Here is a 24681-nt window from a genome sequence, read left to right on the forward strand (position 1 = left end):
AATAAATCTTAAAAAAAAAAGAAGTCTCCAACTGACATATACGGTATTTTCTAAGATGTGAAATCCTGTTCTGATAAAAATAAAGCTGCATGATTATTTCCCTGTGTTTGCATGGCAAAAAATATAGTATGAAATGGAACAGGAAAAATAGCATGTTTAAAATAAATTAAAAGGAAGGTGAATCCCCAAACTCAGAGAATTCTTGGAAAAAAAGTCACATGGGAACTTTGGCCATAAAATTGTATTTTCACTATATTCTCAGAACTTATAGCATCCTTGCAGGGGTGTAACATTTTGGGGAAAATTTTAATTAAGAAGTTGAAGAAATATTAGTTAAGCTCATGAAAGAATGATAAATAATTGTTTAGTATCCCATATTTGTGGGAACTTTTCTAGGAATTGATGATATGTAGTTGCATAAGGCAAATAAGACTGCCACCCAAGGCCTTTATTCTGTTCTATTAAAGCAGGAAATAAACAAGAAATAAATACCAATAATAATGACAGATTGTAAATACTCTATAATAGAAAAATACAAGAAGAGTGAGAAACGACCATAGGTTTTGGGTACAAATGGTTATTCAATAAGATACACACTCAGAAAAATCTATCTTGCTTTAAAATGATCAAGGTCATAAGGGGCACATTGTTTTAAGATAAAGTTTTAACCTTTTATCATTCACTCAAATTCACATTTCAGTGTTTCTTCTTTGTGGTAAGTTTTTGGTTAGAGGAAATCACCAGTGAGAGAGGTAGGCTAAGCAAGATACCAAAAAGATGGGGTCACTTTTATTTTTACTTATTTAGCCTATTGAGCATGGTTGGAGACTAGACTGAGTGATTTATGTGTATAATTCACATAGATGTGTTAAAACCTATAAAGGTTTTGGTAAGGCACCTATAGAACTTCACATAATGAATGGGAGGGCATTCCAGTACACTTGGCTATAAAATATTACTTTGATTTTACGCTCTTACTAAGGAAGCAAGGATATTGTGGATACAAAAAACCAGCAAATATTTTTCAATAATTCATGAGTGTGTGTGATTTAGATTAAATAAGTATTCCCTCTGCTTTTATTCCTGGCATCATCAAAATTCTACCAAAAGGTATTGTATCTGATTTTTCATGGGCTTTTACAACTTAAGAACATGATGGAGCATATAATTGATTCAATTGAGCCAATGAAAATTTCTAAATCCAAATAGTCCACTGTTTGTATTTAAAGTTAAGGTAACTAACAAATACATCCTTTAAGGGTTTTCCATATTCTGTGAACGAACCTCACATCTCATGTAACTTAGTATAGTTAAGAATTCCATTTTCCTTATTATTTTTGAAAATTATATGCACAGACTTTTAATATAATAAAATGCTATGTTCATATGGTTTCTGTAATGTTCAGATTAGTTGCCCAATGTTGACTTCTCACATCGTTAATGGTTATGTTCCAGACTACAAGATGAATTCTTGGAAGGAGTTTAAGTTAAATCTGTGAAGCCTGCTCATTAAACACACACAAAAGTTATTTATATAGATCAGAAAATGATTACACACTAAGAAAATTGTGCAGCCACTCGTAAGCTCAGTTGCTCATTATAATGCAAATGGTGAGGGGAAATCCCATGTGGTTGGTTGTGTGGAAATCAGCATTTGGCTTGAATATATATGCTGACATTTTCCTTACAATACTGTGTCATACCTTCTCTGAAAATATTGTAATAAGTAGATCAGATTGGGGCAACCAGTTGAGATAAGTAGGATTGCATTATTGTTTTGGTGAAAGTGAAACCAATAAATGATTAAAATTACTTTTAGTGAATCTATTATATCAAAATATGCATCATTCTCACACCATTGAATCAATTGAATAGGTGTTGAAATAAAGATGCTAAGCCATAGTTGCATTGAGGCTCAGGATTAAAGGAAATGCAGATTATGAATTTGAGGGTACAACTTTTAAATATGATTTTAACCTGTTTTGAAAGCTTCCAATGTTCTTCAGTCTCTTACTGGTGATACATGAGAGTTAATTACACAGTTATAAAGTCTTGTGTATCCCAAATTAGAGTCCCAATAGGAGAAGGATACTCTGTGATTTAGTATGAAATCTGTAAGTTGTATCCTTTATTGCCTTCATTTATGGTGCCATGATGACAATGACAATGATGATATGTTATAATTATTTTCTGCATATTTGAAGTTTACATTTAGATGAATGACTTATTTATTAGTCTCCTGTGATTCATCAATACTTCAAAAATGTGCATAGAAATTCAAAATACTCTTTCAGACTCATAGATATTTAATGGTTTAAAAATTGTTGGATTGATTGAACATATATGTCCTAATAAATACACATATATAATAAAAATCTAATTATTTTAAGTGAACCTTATAAATAAAATCTTTGAGGAAGTTTCAAATAAGGTATAAAGTCAAGGACCATATAGTTATAGAAGAGGAGCTTACATCTAGAATCATATTTTTTTTTTAAGATTTATTTATTTATATAAGCACTGGGTACAGTCAGAAGCACGAGAGGGTGAGAGAATTTACCAGAGCCAGAGCAGGGAGCAGAACAGACAGACTGATGAAGTACACTGCTGAGGGGAGCAGTGGGTGGCAGGAGAGGTCTGTCGTGCCATGTGGGACCCTCGCCAGCAGCCGGGGAGCGAACCAGTGCTGCAGAGGCTGCGGGCAGCTTCACAACCCAGCGTTCAACTGCTGCACCACCAGGGAGGCCCTAGAATCATTTTTCTTTTCCCAAGTCATAGAATATTGGACATACCTTAAAACCCACTGCTTTGTCATTTCAGAATATTTGAGTCCTTCCTACCTATGTTCATATATCATTTATACACAAACTATACCTAGGAACAACTATCAGAACTGGGTGGTCTAATATACCTGAGATTTCAGTATTATTCCCTGCTCCTGCAACCCAGAGTAGAACCCTCTTTTTTTGTCTTGCATTTACATGACCCTGATGTTCCCTGGGATCACCCCATATTTTTCAGTACCATACCTTATTCTGGACACAGAGCTGACATTACCTCCATTTATTATCCTACATTGAGGTTATTAGTAGTTTTTCTTTATTATAAGTAGCACCACAATGAATAATATATTTTAGAATATATTTTATTAGAATAATATATTTTAACTCTCCTCCTTTTTGTTTTCCCAAGTCACATAGAATATTGGATGTACCTTAAGACTAATTCTATAAGTAGCACCACAATAACATTGTACATATACTCTTTCCTCCTTGTTCACTTTTAAGGAAAACAACAGAAGGCAGCTTTCCTGCCTGCCTATGACTATGATGGTGTTTCTTTTCACAGCAGAGGCAGCTCTTCCACCCTGCTTGTGTCTGTGCAAGTGTCCTTTCCTTTCCTTTTAATATAATTAACCTGTCCCTTTTGGATATTAAAAACAGAAAATACAAAATTAATCTGCTGATTTTAATTCAGAAAGTATACCTGTCAGACACATGTTACTCAGGTAAAGTGGGAATGGAAAATGTACTAAACATGTTTCTTAGTTACTCACCTATCTGCCTCCTTTTAAGTTCCCTGAGGGCAGGGATTATGCTTTGCAATTTTTGTATATCCTGCAAATCCAGAATTATACCCTCCATGATACTCAGTGAAAACTTGAAGTCTTGAACTGAATATACAATGGCATTGAATATTCAGCAAAGCAGCACCTGTTTTGCCTCCATGAGCTATGGTGCATAAGAAGGAATTCATTGGTCATCTTTATACACAGTTTCTGCTGCCTAAAGGTCATGCATTCTGGGAAGAAGAGTCTTGCCAGAGGGGATTCCCCATACTAATATCCTCTTTCCAGATGTTTCTTCCCAGTGGTATATCCTGAATTATGAGGACCCCAGAGGTGATTGCAATCACTGAGATGACATGTCATGCCTGGAATTTAACATTTTTCCCCATTACACAATTTCCTATGGTTATATGTCAAATCTAAATTTATTGTTATGGGATTTGATTGTTTTTCTGTATAGCTAATACTTGTGCTTAATATTTACCATGTAAAATAAATGTAGATATGTAAAGATGATACTAAACTATGGCTAAATGGAAGATTTATCCATATGGATAATTTAGAAGATATTCTTATGATATGTCATCTTTCTCTTAAATATACATACCTCTCCCAAAGTTGAATCAATTATGTTTGAAATATATAAACTAGCCAGACTATACTGATCTCTGTTGTATCTTGTATATAAATGAGGAAAGCACTGTATAAGTTTTTTAAATAGTGGGGATAGGTAGATATTTGTACATATATATGTACACATGAATTTTCAGTTTACTACATCAAACCTATACCTATATCCACATATCCAAATGATCTTATTGCTTAATTTTCTAAGTTTATGTTTATTAACTCTCTTATTCACCAGTAAGTCTTATGCATTTCTCTCGACTTTCCAAGGTTTTAATTTTTAATTTCCAAGGTTTTTAATTTCTGTTTCAAATAAACTAAAGAAAGTCTTGTGTTTGGAATGGTTTTTATTTTAATTTTTTACTGTTTCTTAGAATTCAGTGAAGAGATTAATGATGTTTTAAATGTCAATGAAAGTATGTCACTTAGTGGGCCTCCCCGGTGGCGTAGCAGTTGTGCACTGGGTTGCAAAGCTGCCCGCAGCCTCTGCAGCGCTGGTTCGATCCTCGGCCACTGGGTGAGGGTCCCACATGGTGCGCAGACCTCTCCTGCCGCCCTCTGCTCCCCTCAGCAGTGTACTTCATCAGTCTGCCTGTTCTGTTCTCCTCTCTGGCTCTGGTGAATTCTCTCACCCTCCTGCTCTTCTGACTGTACCCAGTGCTTGTATAAATAAATAAATAAATAAATCTTTAAAAAAAAAAGAAAATATATCACTTAGAAACAGTTGCAGGAGTATATCACAATGGATACGTCTTTTCCTCAGTCATGTCAACAGTTGCTTGTAATTGAAAACTTTATAATCAAATCATCCTAGATTTTCTTGTGGCAGAGTTTCAGTTATATTAAAATATAGAAAATGATATTCAAAGTATGGATAATTTAATTTTTCTTATGACAGATTTTAGTTACTTTAAAAAAATAAAATATATCTTGTATAAAGAAACTATTAGGAATGCACAATTGAAAGAATTAAAGTAAAAGGCATATTTTTCTAGTAACTATCAAACTATTTAATTCCCATTTATTTAGACTTGAAATTTACTAATTTTCATATAGTAAACCAAAACTTAAGGTGTAGGCCAGTCATATGCACTGCCAAAGTGATGAGGTTCTAAGAGTAATTTTAAGGGTTGGGAAAAGTAGCTCAGACATTAAATCCTAGTACTACTTTTGTGTTTAAGCCATCATATAATGGCTAACACTTATTCCAGGAGCCTTACTAAGTCCTTTGATGTATATTGACTTATTTAATCCTCATAGCAGCTATATGGGTTTTGTACTACTACTGTCTTTCAGATAAAGATATTGGGGCTCAGATATATTAAGAAACATGCCCTAGATAACACAGCTAGCAAGTAGAGGACCTAGCATTCATATCCATGCTGTTTGAGGATTTAATAAGGCCATTTGGTTTTGGAGAGAATATGGATATTTTAATCCTACATGTTAATTTAGGGATTTTCCTACCCAACATTCCCAAAGCTTAATCCAGATTACTAGTTTCATCAAGTGCTCTGGGGATGAATGTTTATAATCTAATTTATCAGGGGAAGAAACACCAAATACTGCTTTTTTTTTACTATTTGAGATTTACAGTACAAAAGTGCATAACAAAGATTCTAAGAAATTCTGAAATGCAAATTTCTTGTCCATTACAGACAAGAAAACACATTATGAACACACCTTTCACGGTCCTTAAAATTTCTATTCCTTAGAACTTAAATACTAATATTTGGGAGATCGAAAAATTGAGGCCCAAAATGCTTTGTGCCCCTTAGTCTTTGAAACCTATGCAAGTTTTATCTTATTCAGCTCTTAAATCGACATGTAGGCATGATCATAATGCTCTTTTAAGTTTCTTCAAGATTTCTATTTTTATTTGATCATTTCAACAGCAAGCCTCATTGTAGTGAAGATCCATCGATAGAACAGATTTACCTCAGTCTGGTTAAATTAATGTAAAGAATGTACAATAAAATAGTAATATTAAAATGTATTAAATATTCCACTTATCCTGAAATATTTAATATCTAAAAATTAGAGAAATAGAATCAACCAACAAACAGAAATTGAAAGACAGTCCTAAGTATCTAGAGAAATTATGGTGTAGGTGATGACCGTAGGTCATAAGTATATTTCACCACCATGGCTTATTGCATGATATCATGGAGGTTAATCATATGTAGTTCAACAGAATTTTATATATTTTTCCTGATCACTGCATGCTCTCACATTTCAGTTCCTCCGAAGATATATGACATCTCAAGTGATATGACCATCAATGAAGGAACCAATGTCACCCTTACCTGTTTGGCCACCGGGAAACCAGAACCTTCTATTTCTTGGCGGCACATCTCCCCGTCAGGTAAAGCAGGAATTTACCAGCATTGTTTGTTGTATGTAACATCCTTCTGTATTCTCATTGTTTAGAAATTAGTCAGCTTATTTTTTATACCTTTTTCATAAATGGAACATGTATTTTATATTTATTCTTTATACATAAAGTCATTGTGATTCACAAAAGTTAAATGAACATTTTCTGTGAGAGCCCAGAATAGAAACCATGTCTCCTGATTACTAGTTAAGGTTATTTTCATTTTAGTATATTGGATAATCACAAATCAATAGACAAAAGGCTCCAATGGAAATATCACAAGAGAGATATCTTTATTTAAATGTGTAAGGCTTTTATTCAATTGGCATTCACATGTTAATAGGCCAGCATGAGCTGCTCAGGTAATCAGGGTAGAATGAAATTATACAAATTATGAGGTTGCTGGGTCTAATTTCAAACTGCAGTTCAGAATCAAGGATTTGGCAGTTAGAATTAAATTTTAACTGATGAGGGATCTAAAGCCCCAAGAGTTTAAATAACTTGTACAAGATAACATAGCTAGGTGAAATTAAGGGATGTAACATGTTTATGGATTTTTTGTGCATCTGCTACCATAGACATCCTCCTACAGAGATTAAGTCAACTTCAGGAACCTGAGGATAATTATCAGCAAAATAAAGATGTTTTCATAGCCACAACACTAATAAAATCATTGAAGTTTATAAAATTTAAATGTCTGAACTATATAGCTTTGAGTATGCCATGAAAGTAAGAGTGGTTTTTAATGAATAGGAACCTACCACATTTAATATAAATGAAATGTGTTTGTATTTGTTTATATTTTAATGGAAATAGCTCCAAGAAGGCCAGTGTGATGAAATTACTTTTAAAGAAATCAGAAGGGCACATTTTATGTAGGTGTAGAAAGAGTACAATTAGAACACTTATTTTATCTTCTAATGCTTCCTTTAATATCACTTACTCTTAAGTGTCTTTTAGTTTCCTCATTAAAGCACTAGGTCTAATGAGACTTATAGCACATGCTTAGTATTACTCTTAATGTGTGAAAAAAAAAAATCAATGTAATAGCATTATTAACTTATATAATATGCATTATCGGCCCTGTAATATTTTGAAAGCATGAATCTGTTTTTTTTTTTTTTTTTTAAATAGAGGCATGTTTTATTTATTTATTTATTTGTTTGTTTGTTTTGTTTGTACATGCACTGGGTACAGTCAGAAGTGCGGGAGGGTGAGAGAATTCACCAGAGCCAGAGCAGGGAGCAGAGCAGGCAGAAGGACCGAAGTACACTGCTGAGGGGAGCAGCGGGCGGCAGGAGAGGTCTGCGCGCCATGTGGGACCCTCCTCTGGTGGCCAGGGAGCAGCCAGGTATCGAACTGGCGCCGCAGAGGTCACCGGCAGCTTCGCAACCCAGCGCTCAACCGCTGCGCCACCAGGGAGGCCCGCATGAATCTGTTTTGATTTCAATCTCTTCACTCTCTAGAGCAGATACAGAATCATGAAACTGTTAAAGGAGTGCTGAACTAGTGGCCAGACTCTTTGTGGATTGTGAGACAGTCTCAGGATCAGCTTTTAAATACATGGGCTCCAATCACAGCGTCCTTATTCACTTAGAATATGTAGAATAATAAGGATTTTTCACTTCAACCAATCCTGCAAATCTGTCAACCTCAGTTGCCATTAGCTGGTTTCCTACTTTCCAAAAATCAAATGATAATAATCTCTGACTATTGTGAGACTCAGAAAGAAGATAATAGCCATAAATGTGCTTTTAAAAAATATAAGGTGATATGCAAATATATCGCTGATTTTTAATCATCTTTTCTAAGGATTTAAATCTGATATGATAATATAATTTTTAGAAGAATGAAGCACATAATCTCCATCTTCACATAATTTAAGATTAATATTTTGGATTTACATCTCCTGCTTTGCAGTTCTTATTATTATGCATAGTCTTTTTTTTAATGCTTGGATACATTTAGTTTAATTAAATAGCCTGAATGTTGGTTAGTGAAGTTGTTATAATAATGATTATGGATAACATCATGAAGCTGAAATGAGACAGTTTGGGTTTCTAAGTTAAACTGTGCTTAGATTTGTTTTTTTCTGATGGTTTCATACAGAGCAAATGAGTAAAATTAGCATAAATATTAACTATTATACAATTAATAGCTAGACATGACTGGTATTTTTATAAATGTTTCCAATAACTTCAAAATATAGTTTGTTAATGATTCATATTCAAGTGCATAGCATTGTGGATTTTCTGCTTTACGAAACATGACTGATTATTCTTTTAGGCTTTTTAACTTAGATGTTTTACATTTGAAAGCAGAAGTGTAAAACATCAATGATGTTTATATTTTACCTAAAAATACCAGTATTTTGCATATGCTCCTTTCTTTTGCTGTATCAGAAAACATCTCAAAATGGTGGTCACTATGTATGCAATGTTTAGTATTAAAAATAGATATAGTTTTACTCCCTGTCAATATTGGAAGCAATGGATAATTTTTATACATATGTCATTGATTTACATTTGTTTACCAAATCTTACCAGTACCTTAGGTAATTCTTGCCAACTCACTAATGGTCTATTCTAGTTTTAGGAACGAATTAAAATGTCAGTTCACAGAATTATAGCTGCAGTGTTTCTCATAAATCTATCGAAAAATTGGATTTGGGGTCCAACTACATTAGACACATGGACTGAACCAACTAACATTTCCCTTCTATTGTCCGAACAACTCAATGGAATTTACCCAAAAATATCCTTCTTGAGAAGTTCCTGAATAGATGAACTTCCTTGAAGTTCATTTATGCTTCTGTTTTGTTAAGAATTAATTTCAAGCATATAGTAAAAAAACTGTTACAGAAATAATACAAATAACACCTTGTATCTTCAGTTTTTTCCACCATTTCCTCATTTGTTGAATAGAATATGTAGAAATATATATATATATATAAAATTGAATCATTTGAAAGCAAAATGCATGTACAATTTACATGTACCTTTTCTCCCTAGTTTTTTACAATATGCATTTCTGAAAAATAAGAACATTCTCTCTCATAACTGCAGTGGTTTTCAACTTTCACATATGTAACATTAGTATTATACTTATAACTCATTACTGTCCATATTCCAATTTTTCAACTGATCAATAGTGTCTCTTATAAAATTCTTTTCTTCCAATATCAAATCAAAGTATTATGTTTAGTTCCCACATCACTTTAATCCTCTTTAATTGGGGGCTTAATTCCTTAGTCTTTCTTTGTTATTACCAAACATTGACATTTTTCAACAATGCAGTGGCCACTTTTTCAATAGAATATTTCTCATTTTGGGTATGACTCATATTTTCTCATGATTATATTCCAGTTTCTGCCCATCTGGAGCTAAATAAGTAGAGTTTTTGCTTTCACAGGGGATGATATCCAGAGGCACAGGATATCCAGCTGGTCCTGATTTGTGTAGTTAATTTTGATTATTGAGTCAAGGTGTTGTCTGATTTTTGCACCAGATAGCTTCATTTTTTGTTCTTTCAACATGCTTCCAATGAGCATTAGGGAGAGTTTCTATATAACAGACAAAATTATCTGCAACTTATCAAACTTTACCTTCAATGTAGTATTTTTGGTGATTATTTCATGGACCAATCTTTACTCTGATGATTACAAAAATTTTTATTTAACTTCAGAAATCCTTCTACTTTTCCTAGTTAGCATTTTTCATTCTATTGAAAACAGGTACCTCACTTTCTTTACTACTTCTTATTTTTCATTTATTTAGTAGTTCATTATGGCATAGACTCATGGAATCCAAACTTTTAAAAATTGTTTATATGCATTACTGTTATAAGTCAATGATCTTGTGTCTCTATGGTATGCCCCATCATTTTTTTAACATGTTCATCTTTTTGGCATAAAAAAATAATGCAAGGCACATCCTTGTATGCCCCAGCTTTGAAATCAGTAATTTCACTTTACTTAAAATGATTGAGCATCATACACTTAAGGTTAGAACCACTACATATTTGTTTAAAATATATAATTGTTGACTGTCTTATAGGAAAAATATCTGAAACAGAGGTCTAGGTAACTTTCTGTGATATTCTGTTAATGATAAGAACTTAAATTTCCTCAATGCTAGGACTACAGCTAATTTTGTTTAGTTTTAACTCACAAGTGTGAAACAGGACCTGGACCTTTGTGGGATTACAAAAATTCTTATAGAATTAGTGGTATAAATTATATCGAGAAAGGCATATGGAGGAATTATCAGTAGATAATTTGAGAGGCTCATACATCTTTAATTATAAGAGTTCTTAATATTGTGACTAATATTCTACAGTTTTCTTATCCATTTTGGAAATTTTCAGGGCTCTTTAAAAATTCCTAATATAAGATATATGTTTCCCTTTACTTCCTACCAGCAATTTCTTAGGCATCAGTTGTGCCAGTATTGCACAATGATTAAATATCATGAACTTTGATGTCAGTCAGAATTGGGTTTGATATCCACTTCTTCCTCTTACCAACTTTAAGGTGTTAGACTAAATTAAATTCTTTAAACTTCAAATATAAAATGGTAATAATAACTGTACCCAATTTGCAGAATTGTTATAAGGATTAAAGGGAATATATAGAACGGTGAACTCATTGAATTCATGACATAGAGTAAATATTACATAGTATTAGCCATTAATGCTTCTAAAATGTCCAAAGTTTTCACTGAATAGACTCTCCAATCCCCTTTGTGAAGCTGAGGAGTCTATTTTACCTCTTGAATACAATTCATATAGGTGTTCTCAAATGAGGGTGTCACAAAGCTAAAAATCACCTCAAACTGCTAGAGAATATTGACAAATTTACACAAGGCATCTGATTTTGTGTTAATAAACCTAAATCTAATCAGAGAAAAAATAGGAAAATTTAAAAGCTAAGTTTAAAATAACAGTTGTAGATAGCAGCTTGAGAAGCATTTTAAAAGCACTTGTCAAATTTCTGCTTGTTATTCATTTGTATTTGTCTTAATCTCAGTTTCCTAGTTCACTTCTATTCTTTGGTATCTAGAATCTCCAGAGGTGTTCTCTCTTCCCTGGCAAAGATATCCTTTTGACTCAGAGGTAAAATATGAGTATAAACACTGGGTTGCATATCTCAAAACTTTTTCGATTTGATTTCCATATGTCTAATTCCTTTTGACAGAATAATCATACCCTAATTTTCCACAGGTGTTAAGTCTGTTGTCTAACTTTAAGAATATTCAGTTAAATCCTTTCTTTTTTTCATACCCTGAATTTATTCCTTCCTATTTGTCAAGTAGTTATTCTATAAAATATCCTTTTGTCATTTTCCCTGCATCTTTAACTTCTTCCCCTCTATTGTCCCCATCTTGTCCTCATTTAAGTAGTCCCTAGTCTCTGAAATGAATCCCTTGACACTAATCAATTTTGTTTAAGCAACAGTTATTGAACAGTCTTAAAGCAGGCAATAAACAAATGTTCCAAAAATGTAGAACTATAACCAGAAAGCTATGATTAAAGAAACCAAAAGAGGGAAAAGTTTCCTCAAGTACTAAGTGGTGAACACTATCACTCAGGTCAAGTGTGTTAAGAGATAATTACCTTGGGTTAGGGTATTTGGTAATCATTGTGACAATTTTGTGACATAAGGGCCCAGACACCCAGTTGTGGAGAATTAAACAGCAAATGAGAAGTTAAGAACTTAGGTATGGAGGCAAAGTCATGTGCCTAGTTAAATCAAGGTATAAAAATTGATTTTTCTACTTATACACAAGTTATTTCTTCTATTAGGAATATCCTTTGTCCTCTTTTCCAACTGACAAACTTTTAATTTATGCATGCTTCAAAGTTTTATGAAATTGTTCTACGCATCCTAAGAAAAAATAAGTGCTGCTTCTGCAGTAGTTGCATAATATCTTGTACCACCAATGTGTAGAATTAATAATCTAAATTGTAATCATTGGCTTAATTTGTCAAGACTTTCATGGAACACACTCGTTGTGTCCAGAAACACTATCTTTTCACTGTTGTACCTCTTGGCTTATCACAAGGTCAGACATCACTTAGAGGCAATGGATACTTTCCATTTGACTTAGAACCTGACAGTAAATTTGAGAAGAGATAATAACATGGTAGCGATACAAACATTTACTTTCTAATGTTCCTTCACCATCCATATCATAAACACATGCATCTATCCCCAAATATGAGTCAGCCATTTATTTTACTTATAGCTTCAAAATGGCTATACCACATTATCATAAAGAACAGCTTGCACTAAAACAATTTTAGTCAGTGTCGTTCAGCTAACATTTACCCACTATGCTCTATACTCAGAAGAATGGTATGTACATGCACATGTCTCATTTAAGCCTCACAACTAAACTGTGAGGTGAGTATCATCTTCATTTTGCAGATGAACATGGCATTCAGAATATTTAAATATATTTCCCCAAGTGAGCTAATATGACCTTTTTAAACTTTTTATTTTAAAATAAGTATAAACACACTGGAAGTTGTAATTTTAACATAGAAACTTCCATGACCCCTTCACCTAGTTTCTCCTATTGGTTTCAGTCATATGCAGCTACAATGTGATATCCTGAAGAGCAAATGGACAGTAGCACAATACATGCATATAATTCTACATCTTTTTTTTTCCATATGAATGATTTGTGGAGCCACCAAGATCATGACAGAGAATTATTCCCTGAGCCCCATGATCTGTTTTCCCTTTATAGTCCTATCTCCTTTTCCAGGTCACCGTCCCTAATATCTGATGAACACTATCCTATCTCTGTAATTTTGTTTCCTATCTCTGTAATTTTGTCATTTATAGAATTCTGTGTAACTAGAGTCATAGAGTGTGTGATCTTAGCATCATATTAGCATCGCATTTTTGAGGTTTATTCAAGTTGTAGCACATGTCAATACTGTGTGCCTTTTTTATTACTGAGTAGTATCTTAAAATACAAATATATCATAAATCTGTTTAACCATAAAAAGTATTATAGAATATTTTGACATTTTTTAGTTTTGTCTATAACAAATAAAACTTTTTTGAACAATCTTTTTTCATTGTACATCATGTTTTTTTCAATTCACGTTATATGTTCAGCACATTTTTGTAGGTAGCGTATTGTTGAGTCATGTTTTTTTATTTTTATTTTTTATCCTCACTGACAGTTTCTGTATTTGGATTGGTGTATTTATTTACTTATTTTTAATTTTATTGTTTTAATTGAGGTGATATTGGGGTACCCACCATCAGATATTACCACCATAGTATTGATATTTACATTTAATTAGGTTTTTGATTTGTTAGGGATTATGTTTGACATCTTATTCTTTCTTTTTTTCTGGTTATTCCCTCTGGTTTTGTTTCTCATTATCCATCTTTATGTGGGGTACTTATACTTTTCTTTTATAATTTCACTTTGTTTTGTAGAATTCTTAAAATAGTTTATGTAATATATCATATATACTTATTGTAGTCTAAGGCTATTCACATTTACTAATTCTAGGAAAGTATAGAAACCTTATTACATTTCACCCACTTTCATCTTAAATATTTTGTCTACATATATGATAACTGCATCAAACAGTATTAGTTTTGTTTCAGCTGTCAAATACACATTACAAAACTCAAGAGAAGGAAAGTATATTTTTGTTTTACCATCATTTTTTCTTTTACTCTACTATTCCTTTATTGTTTCATTATTTTTACAATTGTACAAACTACCTTTAGATATTTATTTTATCTTAGGACCATCAGAGACAATTCATTTTCATCAAAGAATGTCTTGATTCTGTCTTCATTCCTGAGATTATCTTTTCTCGTTCCCATTTTTGTTGAGGCATATTTGACAAACATCACTGTATAAGAAATGATTACCACACTAAGTAAATAAATAGTATTGATCATCTCTTGCAGATGCAATAAAAAGAGAAAACAAGAAATTTTATTTTTTTCCCTATGGAAAAAGCTCTCAGGAATTACTGTCTTAGTAATTTATATATATATACATATATATATATATATTTATTATTATATAGAATTGCTAACTATAATCTTCATGCTGTACATTACATCCCTATTATACCTAGTACTTGTTTGTTATATCTGAAAGTTTGTACCTTTGTACCTTTTGATAACTTTCCTCTCATTGTTCATCACCCTCACCTCTAGTAATCACAAATATCATCATTTTCTATGACTTTTTTTTAGATTGGGCATGTGAGATCAAACAGTATCTTTCCCTGCCTGACTTATTTTAGATGTCATAATGCCCTCAAGTTTCATGCATATTGTTGCAAATGACAGAATTTATTAATTTTTTATGGTTAAATAATATTCCATTGTATTCCACAAAATGGGATGTATGGAATCAATAGTATTAGCGAATATGGTATAATGTGTAGTATTTCATAGTATCCCACATTCTTTTATCCATTCATCAATTGATGGACACTTATTTTCATGTCTTTACTACAATAATGTTCTTATGGACATGATATACAGATATCTTTTTGAGGTAGTGTTTTCATTTCCTGCAGGATAGTTTTGCTGGTAGATTGTTGAGTTTAATAAAATAGAATATTGAGTTAATAAATGATATTTTTGGATAAAATATTGAGTTTAATAAAACATGTCAGTTGTGATTTAACACTGAAGCATTATTAAAATGGCCAGAAGACAATGGTTGGACATCATGTAGATTAAAGTATGGAACTTTGGTAAAGTAAAACAGTGATGTTCCTTAAGTTTTCCTATGGGTTTTCCACAGCAAAAAGTTAGCATAAACTTTCTGTCAAGAATACAATAGATTGTTCCAAACTAAGGGATTTTAAAGAACATTCAGGTTGTTAAATGAGAGACATTTCATGATAGCAAAGGAAACAGCGTCAAGTATTCATTAGACAATGTCTCACCTGCTCTATTTTTGTAAAGAACTGTTTTTGTCACTGTTGAAACAGTCATACTCACTTAGAAGTTTAAATATTGTCTTTGGCTACTTTTGCACAACTATGGTAGTGCTAAGTATTGCAATAAAACCATATGGTCCACAAAACCTAAACAATGTAGTACCTGGTATTTTAGGAAATGTTTGCTGATCCCTGTATTAGATATTTATAAGATTTTTGGGGTTTTAAATTTTCTTTCCTAGCTGCAAAGCATAGATTTTTAGTGCATTTAAGTTTCCACAACTTTTAGAGAGAAATAAACACAATCTTAAGTCAAGAAAATGTTAATTACCAGTTATTAGATTAAACAGGAGGCTATAAAAGATGAAATTATCTAAAAATAATATACACTGCTGAATTCTGTTGTTTAAAACAATTGTGAAAATAGTTCAAGTGTCACAGGTGCAACCTAAAAAGTATTACCTTCTTTTAATGCTCATATTTCTATTGTAATACCCCTTCTATGAAAGAGAGTCTTTGAAATGTTTGAGCGCTGGTCCTACACCATGGGTGATATGACAAGGCTGTGTGTGAGCCCCTTGTAAGCTGGCGGGCTTGTCAAACACTGTCATTTCTTAAGAGTTCATTTTTTTAGAATTGTAATCCCGACACTGCACTTTCCTCTTTAATGTTAGGAAGAAAAATTCATTAAAACCAGCAATTTATGTTGATAACATTTCAACAATATCAGATCTTCAGATTACAAGTTAGGTAGGGTTCTAGTCCCATTGTAGTGCTGTACTCTATGGAGCTTTTGTGAATTTCCATAATGGTTTCCATAATGGATAATTATCTAATGAATGAATCTACTTAATGATGGCAAGTTAACTTTTACCATAAGATTGCACACCAATAATTTATATATTTATATATTAAAATTGCCTTTTTGTTATGAGGTTTTTCTTTGTAATTTTAACTTTCATTTGTCTGTTTCTAAGTCCCTTCTACTTCTATCCAGAACTGTTATTTCCTACTTTTTTTGAATATAGAAGCAAGACAATTTTCAGTATTTTAAGACATACATAAGACTAAACAATAGGGCTGATGATATGATGAATCAATAAAAAAAAAAAATCTATTCTCAGAGGAACATGCTTAACTAATAAAAGAGAAAATAGGAACATACCACGCATATCAAAACATTTCATAAAAATAATATTTTCTTACAGAACTTGATTTTCTCAGATTGCATTAGAAAAAAAAAAACAAAAAAAAAAAAAAAGAAAAAAAAAACATGCTAGACTGTGTCTCCCCTCAGTGGGCTGAATTTGGGGATAATGGTTGGCACTAAGCTTTTTATATTTTAGGAATTAGATTTTTTCCTACATTCTTTTTTCTCAAGTGATTTCAGTGTTATGTAACATTAGGAAAATGTATTACATAAATAGTTATGTTTAAACAAGTTAAGCACTTGTTTAAAGGTTATCATGTTAGAAAATGCAGCTTTTACATTGGTTCTAAATTTGGTGCTAATTCATGCTGAGGTGAAACTCTCTGGGCAATAATCCTATTCATAATTTTGAAGTATGTTATATAAGGATCCAGAAAGAACATGTATTTTATTTAATACTATTTATTGAGCACTTAGTATGTTCCAGGCACTGTTCAAACATGTTAATTAAACATACATTAATATAAACTATGATAACTATCTTCATGTGAAATAATAATATAACTTGATATGCCACATTCATAAGGAAAGTTACATTTTTGCACAAAAAAGGTGACTATTCTGTCAATGCTATTCCTGTATTATATATATGTAAAAATGCCAGTTAGAAAAATAAAAATGTGGGCCACCTTGGTGGCACAGGTGGTTGAGTGCCACACTGTGAAGCTGTCCACAGCCTCTGCAGTGCAGGTTCTATCCCAGCCGGCCGAGATATCCCACATGGCATGGCAGACCTCTCCTGTCTCACCCACTGCTCCTCTCAGCAGTGTTTTTTGTCAGTCTGTCAGTTCTGTTCCCCACTCTCTCTCTGGTGAATCCTCTCACCCTCCCACACATCTGGCCTGTGCTCTGATTCTTGAATAAATAAATAAGTCTTTAATAAAATAAAAAAGAAAGAAAAATAAAAACGTTAATGAGTTTTAAAAAATAATACACAAAATGGCCTTGATGAAACATTGTTAGTAAAGAAGTTATGACCTCTAGATGAAAATTTTGCTATAGTTTTTTATTCATATACAATTTAATTAACTTGGCCATAATTAGGAATCATCATCACTAGTGGAAAATTAGAATGATTTTAGTAATCCTGGATTAGAGATCAACAGTATGGAAAACTACAAATAAACACTCATTCTATTTACTTTCTGAGTGATACCATGTATAATCCATTGACTAATCCATGATTAGTCAAATATAGCTGCATAGTAGATGTTCAGTAAATATCTATTAAAGATAATAATTTAGAATAACTGTAGGTAAGGTTTTTGCATGATTAACAAATTATAATGTCTGATTAATATTTTTAAACTACTGTTAGTAATTGTTTTATTTATATCCATTGTGAATAAATCATTCCCAAAGGTGTTGTAGAAAAAGCTAATAGCATTTTTATAATTATCAAATATGTCTATTAGAGAAAGATGTATAGCTTAGTGCTTAAAAGTATATGGTTAGTACTTGTTGTATTTGATTTTGTACTAATTGGTTTTAAATCCCTGCTCTGCAACTCACTGCTTGTGTGAATCTATGTAAATTTCTTAACCTCTCTGTGTTTACCTTCAAAATGGAGGTTATCAAGAATAAGATTAAAACAGGGCTATTATATAAATGTGATATTATATCTAGAGAGTTTAAAGGAGTAATCAGGAAAAATTAAAAGCACCAAATTTTTAGCTTTTATAAATAGTTAACATTTTCTACAGTTCATCTTTATAGAATGGTTATGATTAATAATGTATTCTCAGGTAACAAAAAGTGGATAAATGCAATGACGACAGTCTAAAACTAGTAAGATGTTATTTTTTCTACACAAAAATTAGAAGAGGGATTGTTTATTGAGCAACACAGAAGGATTTCTAGAAACAAAAGTTGGAATTACTTATTCCTATTCTAATAAATGGTGGGTGACTGGTGGAAAGGACAGAAACACAATGTGTTGGAGGAGCAATGTATTTGTTTCCTTCAGTTTCATTCTCTGCTGTAGAAAAAAAATCTATAAAAACAAAGAACAAAAGAAAAGCCTTTCACACAGCTTTGGATTCCTAAGAGGCTGACCTCACAATAAAGGAGCAAGTCTCTCTGTGACTTCTGTGTGATTATTTAACCTAAAAAAAGGCCAAGGTAAAGGATATAAAGGATACTGTGACCAGGGGACCATAAAAAATGGGACCTTGTTTTCTACATATTATTAGTAGTAATAGTAGTAGTGTCATCTGTAAATTCTTGCCCTATTTTACTGTGCAACCCACAGCAAACCCTGATAATGTTCCCAAACATTACAATGTATATTTTCTATGATAACAAAGAAATATTTTCACCATCTATGAAAATGTTACAAAGGGAATTTTGGGCTATGGCAAGAGGACCAAATTTATGAAACATCTCCTAGTATACTACAAAACATAAGTGTCTCATGAAATGTTGAACTAATATTTCAAAGCTGACAATGAGGCAAAATGCAACACCTATGCAAGTAAATTTTGTATGTAAACTTTGAGAGATTGTGACTTAAAAACTGGATTGATGATGTAGCTTTTTGGTTTTTTGTTTGTTTTTTGGTCAAACTGAAACTGTTTCATTGTAATCTTCACAAATTTATTGAGAATATTTTTGCAATAATTTTCCAAATTAATAATAAGCCATATTAAGGTCTTGAAAGCTTGTCTTCAGATTACACAGGTGTATGGAGTTTATTAAAATAACTTTTTGTATTTAGGTTTTTTTCCCAACTTCCTTGTTTGCCAACTTTTTTAATGTTTCCTTTTGCGTTAGCTTTGAATTTAATCCAGTACTAGCTGTATTGTTTCTGGACAGTGTTGAAGCTCTAAAGATGTATTATACCCATGCATCATCATAGCATTGTCATTCTGACGATATATTAGTGTAATACATCTTCAGAGCCCTCAAATGAGAAGCTGTCTGGAAGGAATGGGGCGAGGAGTAAATTCAATTCAATTATAGGACAAAAGAATCAGCTGAAAAGAAGAAAACTCTCAGAGCAAGACTCTCAGTGGAGTTGATTACCACTGGGTATTTTATAGTAGTATATTCTATTTTTCCTTTTGTGATATGACATGGAATAATTACAAATTTTGAACACATCAGTAAAAATAGAATGGTTTCTCAGCCTTTTGTTTGACTCAGTAGAGGACTGATAAATTTGGGGGATGGGAGATTTAATGGATTTTTTTCAGGAAATCCTATAAGCAGTTATTTAATGTATAAATCTAAAGTATACTAAGATGTGATCAGTTAAAAGGAATACTTAGCTTTTAAGTAAAGTTGGTACTTTAAAAATTTTCAGACATAAGAGAGACTTTACTTAGCAACTTTATCAGTAGCTAACGGAAAAGTGACTAACTACACAGCAAATGTGAAAACCAACTTCTCTCTTTTGCCAGCTTCTGACTGTTTCCGCTAGATTTAGTTGTCTGAGTGATCAATAATTCCTATTGCTACGGTAAATTTTTCAGGATATCCCACATATATTAAAAAGCAGAGAAACCCATAGCACAAATATATTGGAGGTATAAAGTATTCAGTCTGGCTTATATATTTTGTAAAAATAGATTGCTAAAGCAAAAATACCTATTACATAATAGTTATATCATAAACTTTATACCTATATTTTCTTCAAAAATCACCTCCCAAACTTAAGTATCAGACAGTTTTCTAAGCATTGAATATACAGGTGGAAGTAGAAAAAATATGACTTTGGCATTAATGAGTTTACAATCTTGTTGGAAGAGACATAGGTGAAGAAAGAAATAATTACAAATTACAGACTACGAATACAGCAGTAAGGCATGTTTGGGAAGATATTTTCTAAACTGAAGTCTTGAAGTTGAAGGGAGAGAGTCTGCTGTGTGAAGCAGTGTGTGCTGTGCATTCTAAGTGGAGACAATAACATTTGCAAATGCCAGAAAGTATGAAAGAGTTTGGTGTGTTCTAAAAATGAAGTCAGTGGGCCTAGAACAAGTTGAGAAAACATTAGATCTTTTTTTTTTTTTCCAAAATGCAAAAGGAAACATGGGAAGTTTTGGAGTGTAGAAGTGACATGATCTGATTTTAATATTTAGAAGATGTTTTTGTGCTATGCAGAAAATGAATTGGAGGGAGACTAAAGCAGAAGTAGGCAGAGCATTTAGACCATTTAGTCTTCCATGAGAGTGATGGCCATGGATGTCAAGACAGGTAGGTGAATCCAATATTATGCTGGCAAAATCAAAGATGCAGAGGTGGATAATTGGAGTGCATTTTAGTTTTCATCAACATGTAGAATGAACAGGTTAACTGAGATGAGGCAAATCAGGAAGAGACATATTTTGAAGGAAAATCAAGATTTCTGTTTTGGTCACGTCAAGTTATAAGGCATATTAGACATCCAAATGGCAGTGTCAGTAAATAAGCAGATATAAGAATGGTGTAGCAGACCTCTCCTGACTCGCCCACTGCTCCCCTCAATAGTGTACTTCAGTCAGTCTGCCTGTTCTGTTCCCTGCTCTGTTTCTGGTGAATTCTCTCACCCTCCACAACTCTGGCCTGTACCCCAGTTCTTTTATGCATAAATAAATAATTTTTTTAAAAAAGAATCTCTCTAGCAAGAGGCCAAGATAAGAAATGGAACATGAAATATCAAATATAAGTCTGTCCTAAGGAGGCAGAGAAATCAGACAGAAGGATGACCACCATTATCTAAAGATTTGGAAGACAAGATAGTAAAAGATTCTTACAAAGAGTGGTAATATAACAGATTAAGACCTAGGAAGTAAAATTGAGAGGGAGACTGTTTTAATGGAGATTGAATGCATTTAAATATTTTAAGAAGTATAATAAGATACAGACAGAAAAATGTCCATTGTGTTTGACAATATGAGGGTTATATTTCCTGTTGATAAAAGCTGTTTTAGTGACACTGGGAATCAGAGCCAACCTGGTTAGTTATTTAGGAAATGCAGGTTAAGAATGGGAAACAAGTGGAGGAAGTGTTAGGGGGAAAAGGATGTCCTAAAGCTAATTCCATACAGGCTTTGTGGACTCCACCCCCACCCCAGGCCAAAGCCAAAGACACTGGGAACTCCAAATCCCATCACCACCAAAGGGAAGGTGGATGGGACCTGAGGGTGGGGTTAAGCAGCCAGGTTGATATAAGGCAGACACGTGGGCTTTGGAGGGGTCCCCCATTTTGGCTCTCCACCAGCTAGCAGCATCTGGCCAGCTCTGAGAGTGCCTTTGGGTTTCCAGGTCGGCGGATCAGATAGGACGCATTAAAGACCATTTCCCTATTTTCTCCCTGAGTTGTACATTTTCCTTATTTCCTTTTCCCTTGTAAATCTTTTATTAACCTTTTGTGTATGCCTGTAATGGAGTATTAATAAGTCCTTTTAAGCACGCGGGTGAGGACCCACAGCCAGGCAATCCGCTCAATATCGGGGCTGCCCTATAACAGAAGCTTCTCTCTTTCAAGAAGTTTTGTGATGACAAGGAGAGAAGAATGGGATATTGGCTCATTCAAAAGAGCAGTGCTTTTTTAAGAGAAGAGAAAAATGTAAACACAATAAACTGATTATTTGACTGCAACAATTAATACATGGGTAAATTTTTTTCATCTGAGTCACCAACTCCAATTGTTTTACCCAAAAATGTTTGTTAAAAGGATCATAAGCAGTAGTAATTGCAGAATATTTAAAGTCTAATATTTATAAAACAGTACAGAAGTAGTGGCAACTATAAAAGTGATATCCACTTCTATGTCTTCTTCTTAAACCCATGATATAGTAATGGTTTGTTTTTGACCAGACAGGGTGCGTATGCTGCTAAAAAGTCTTAGAATGTGTTGTGTGTAGCTCACAAACTCCTTTCAGCTATGTCATTGGAACATTCTTGTTTATGAAGAGCACAAATTTCCTCTGTACCAGTTCTTTCAGGGAAGCTTCTATTCTCTTATTGATACCACGCTCAGTCTCTTAGTTCTGTTCCATGGCTTTGCCCTGAAATTGTATGTGCTCTGTGCCCAATTCATCACCCCAGGTGTCTGCTGCCCTGATTGGCAGCAGCCTGGAAATGTCACCTGGCAGTTTATTGCTCTGAGGAATCACCATCTTTTCCCTTTCTTTGTGGTCTGTAACAGGAGGTGCAGTCTTGCAAAAAGTCAGCTTTTTCTTCCCAGGTGTTCTCTTGCTCTGCAGCATCACATATTGCCAACTGTTCCTAGCACCATTCCGAAATGTTAGAGAGCATATGTTGGATCCACAGAGTTAAATCAGGAAGAATGAAGAGAGCGATTTTTTGTAGTTACCAGACAGGGAAAAAAAAAAAAATACTTCTGTCTACACACTTGTTGAATCTGATTTGTGCTGAAATAGGTTTATTAGCTTACTCTGAATAAGGGAAATACTCTGTCAAATATAAGTTGTGCCTATAATCCAAACAACTTTTAAATAAGATATATCTGATAAGTTTATTAGATTCTTAATTTTATGTTGAATCTCTTGAATGTTGGTACTATGATGCAGTGAGTTCATGTATAGTTTAAGACTAATCTAACGGGGCTAAGGTGGAATTAAAACTCTGAATTAGGTAGTTTGGTAATGGAATTGAATCCCAACCTTTACTTGGCTTCAATATGCAAATGCATATTCTCTAGGATTTCTTCCTACAGATGGTGGGGTAATTAGATGTAAGGGGGTTGAATAGAATATGATTTCTTCAAACCCCACTAAAGTGAAGAAGGACATGTGTTAAGCTTGTTAAGGCCCTGACATAATCATCTTTAATCATGATGTCTAGACTAAACATAAAACATGCCCAGATTAAGATATGCAATTCAGATTGTCTCTCAACATCAGTTTTCTTACATTCTGTCTCCCAATTTTATTTAAATTAATCTTTCATTTATAGCTCTCCAACAATCACAGATCTGAAATCTACCCAAGAAAGGTAACACGTATCTATCTACTAAAGATAAAGTAGCATCCCATCCTCAGAACAGAAATAAAAATACACATATATATATGTATATATATGTACATGTGTATTAATCACATATACATGTACACACACACACACACATGAAAATCATAGGAAGAATCTTGTTAGCAAGCCACAGACAAAAAAGATAGGCTTAGTATTAGTGATTTCTTATGGTGAAATTGCAGAAATCAGTGTGTAGCTGAATTATTATAAATAAGGGCATGTTTTGTTATTCTGGAAGTATTCAGTCATGGGCAAATGACTCTTGTGATTTATCACCCCACCTGGCCATGACCCATTTTTGAGAATTCATGTGGACATAGACAATGTCATCTTTTATTTCTGCTGGGGTATAATATCCAGAAGAGCTGAATCCACTTCTATCCTGGTCTTCATTGTGCTTGATGTATTGAAGGTCCTAAAAATATTATTAAGTGAATGACAAGACCATAAATGTATTCTGGTGACTTTGGATAATTATTTCACCTCCTCTATTACTGTAGGCAACATATGATACCAACAATATCCTTTTGTGAGCACTTTTTATCTGCCAAAAAATTATATTCATTATCTTAATTAAGCCTTTGAAAAGTTTCTATATTGTAGATGGTGTTGTTTGCATTTTTGAGCTAAAAAACTGGAAATTTCCCAAAGACTACAACTAGTATGTTTCAGAGTCGGAATTCACATTCCATTTTAATAAACCCCAAAGCCCAAGCTATTAATTATCACTAAAAGGAGGATATAGGACATGAATTACTAGATATATGGAGGTGCTAATAATAGAATTTGAATTCTGGCTCATGGCCTACTACTGTAGAATAATATTCATCTCAAAATGGCCAGGATTTTCTGGAACAATTTCCAACAATGAGAGCTATTATAAAATAGATTTGAGACCCTATTAAGTAGTAAACTCCCTGTTACTGGAATAGCAATAAAGACTACATAATCTTTGATCAGGAATATTATATATATATATATATATATATA

General features: G+C 33.0%; 1 protein-coding gene across 5 annotated transcripts in view; it reads left to right on the forward strand.

Annotated features, from left to right (window-relative positions):
• Positions 1-24681, forward strand: part of NEGR1 (neuronal growth regulator 1) — a 788184-nt gene that overhangs the window by 456771 nt on the left and 306732 nt on the right. For all 5 annotated transcript variants that reach the window (XM_054691007.1, XM_054691009.1, XM_054691008.1 and 2 more), the window contains exon 3: positions 6435-6560. In XM_054691007.1, the coding sequence (XP_054546982.1) occupies positions 6435-6560 (126 nt within the window). The remainder of the gene's footprint in view (positions 1-6434; positions 6561-24681) is intronic.

This window comes from Talpa occidentalis, unplaced genomic scaffold (genome assembly GCF_014898055.3).
Source record: "Talpa occidentalis isolate TD23 unplaced genomic scaffold, MPIMG_talOcc4v2.1 talOcc4.9, whole genome shotgun sequence".
Lineage (NCBI taxonomy): Eukaryota > Metazoa > Chordata > Mammalia > Eulipotyphla > Talpidae > Talpa > Talpa occidentalis.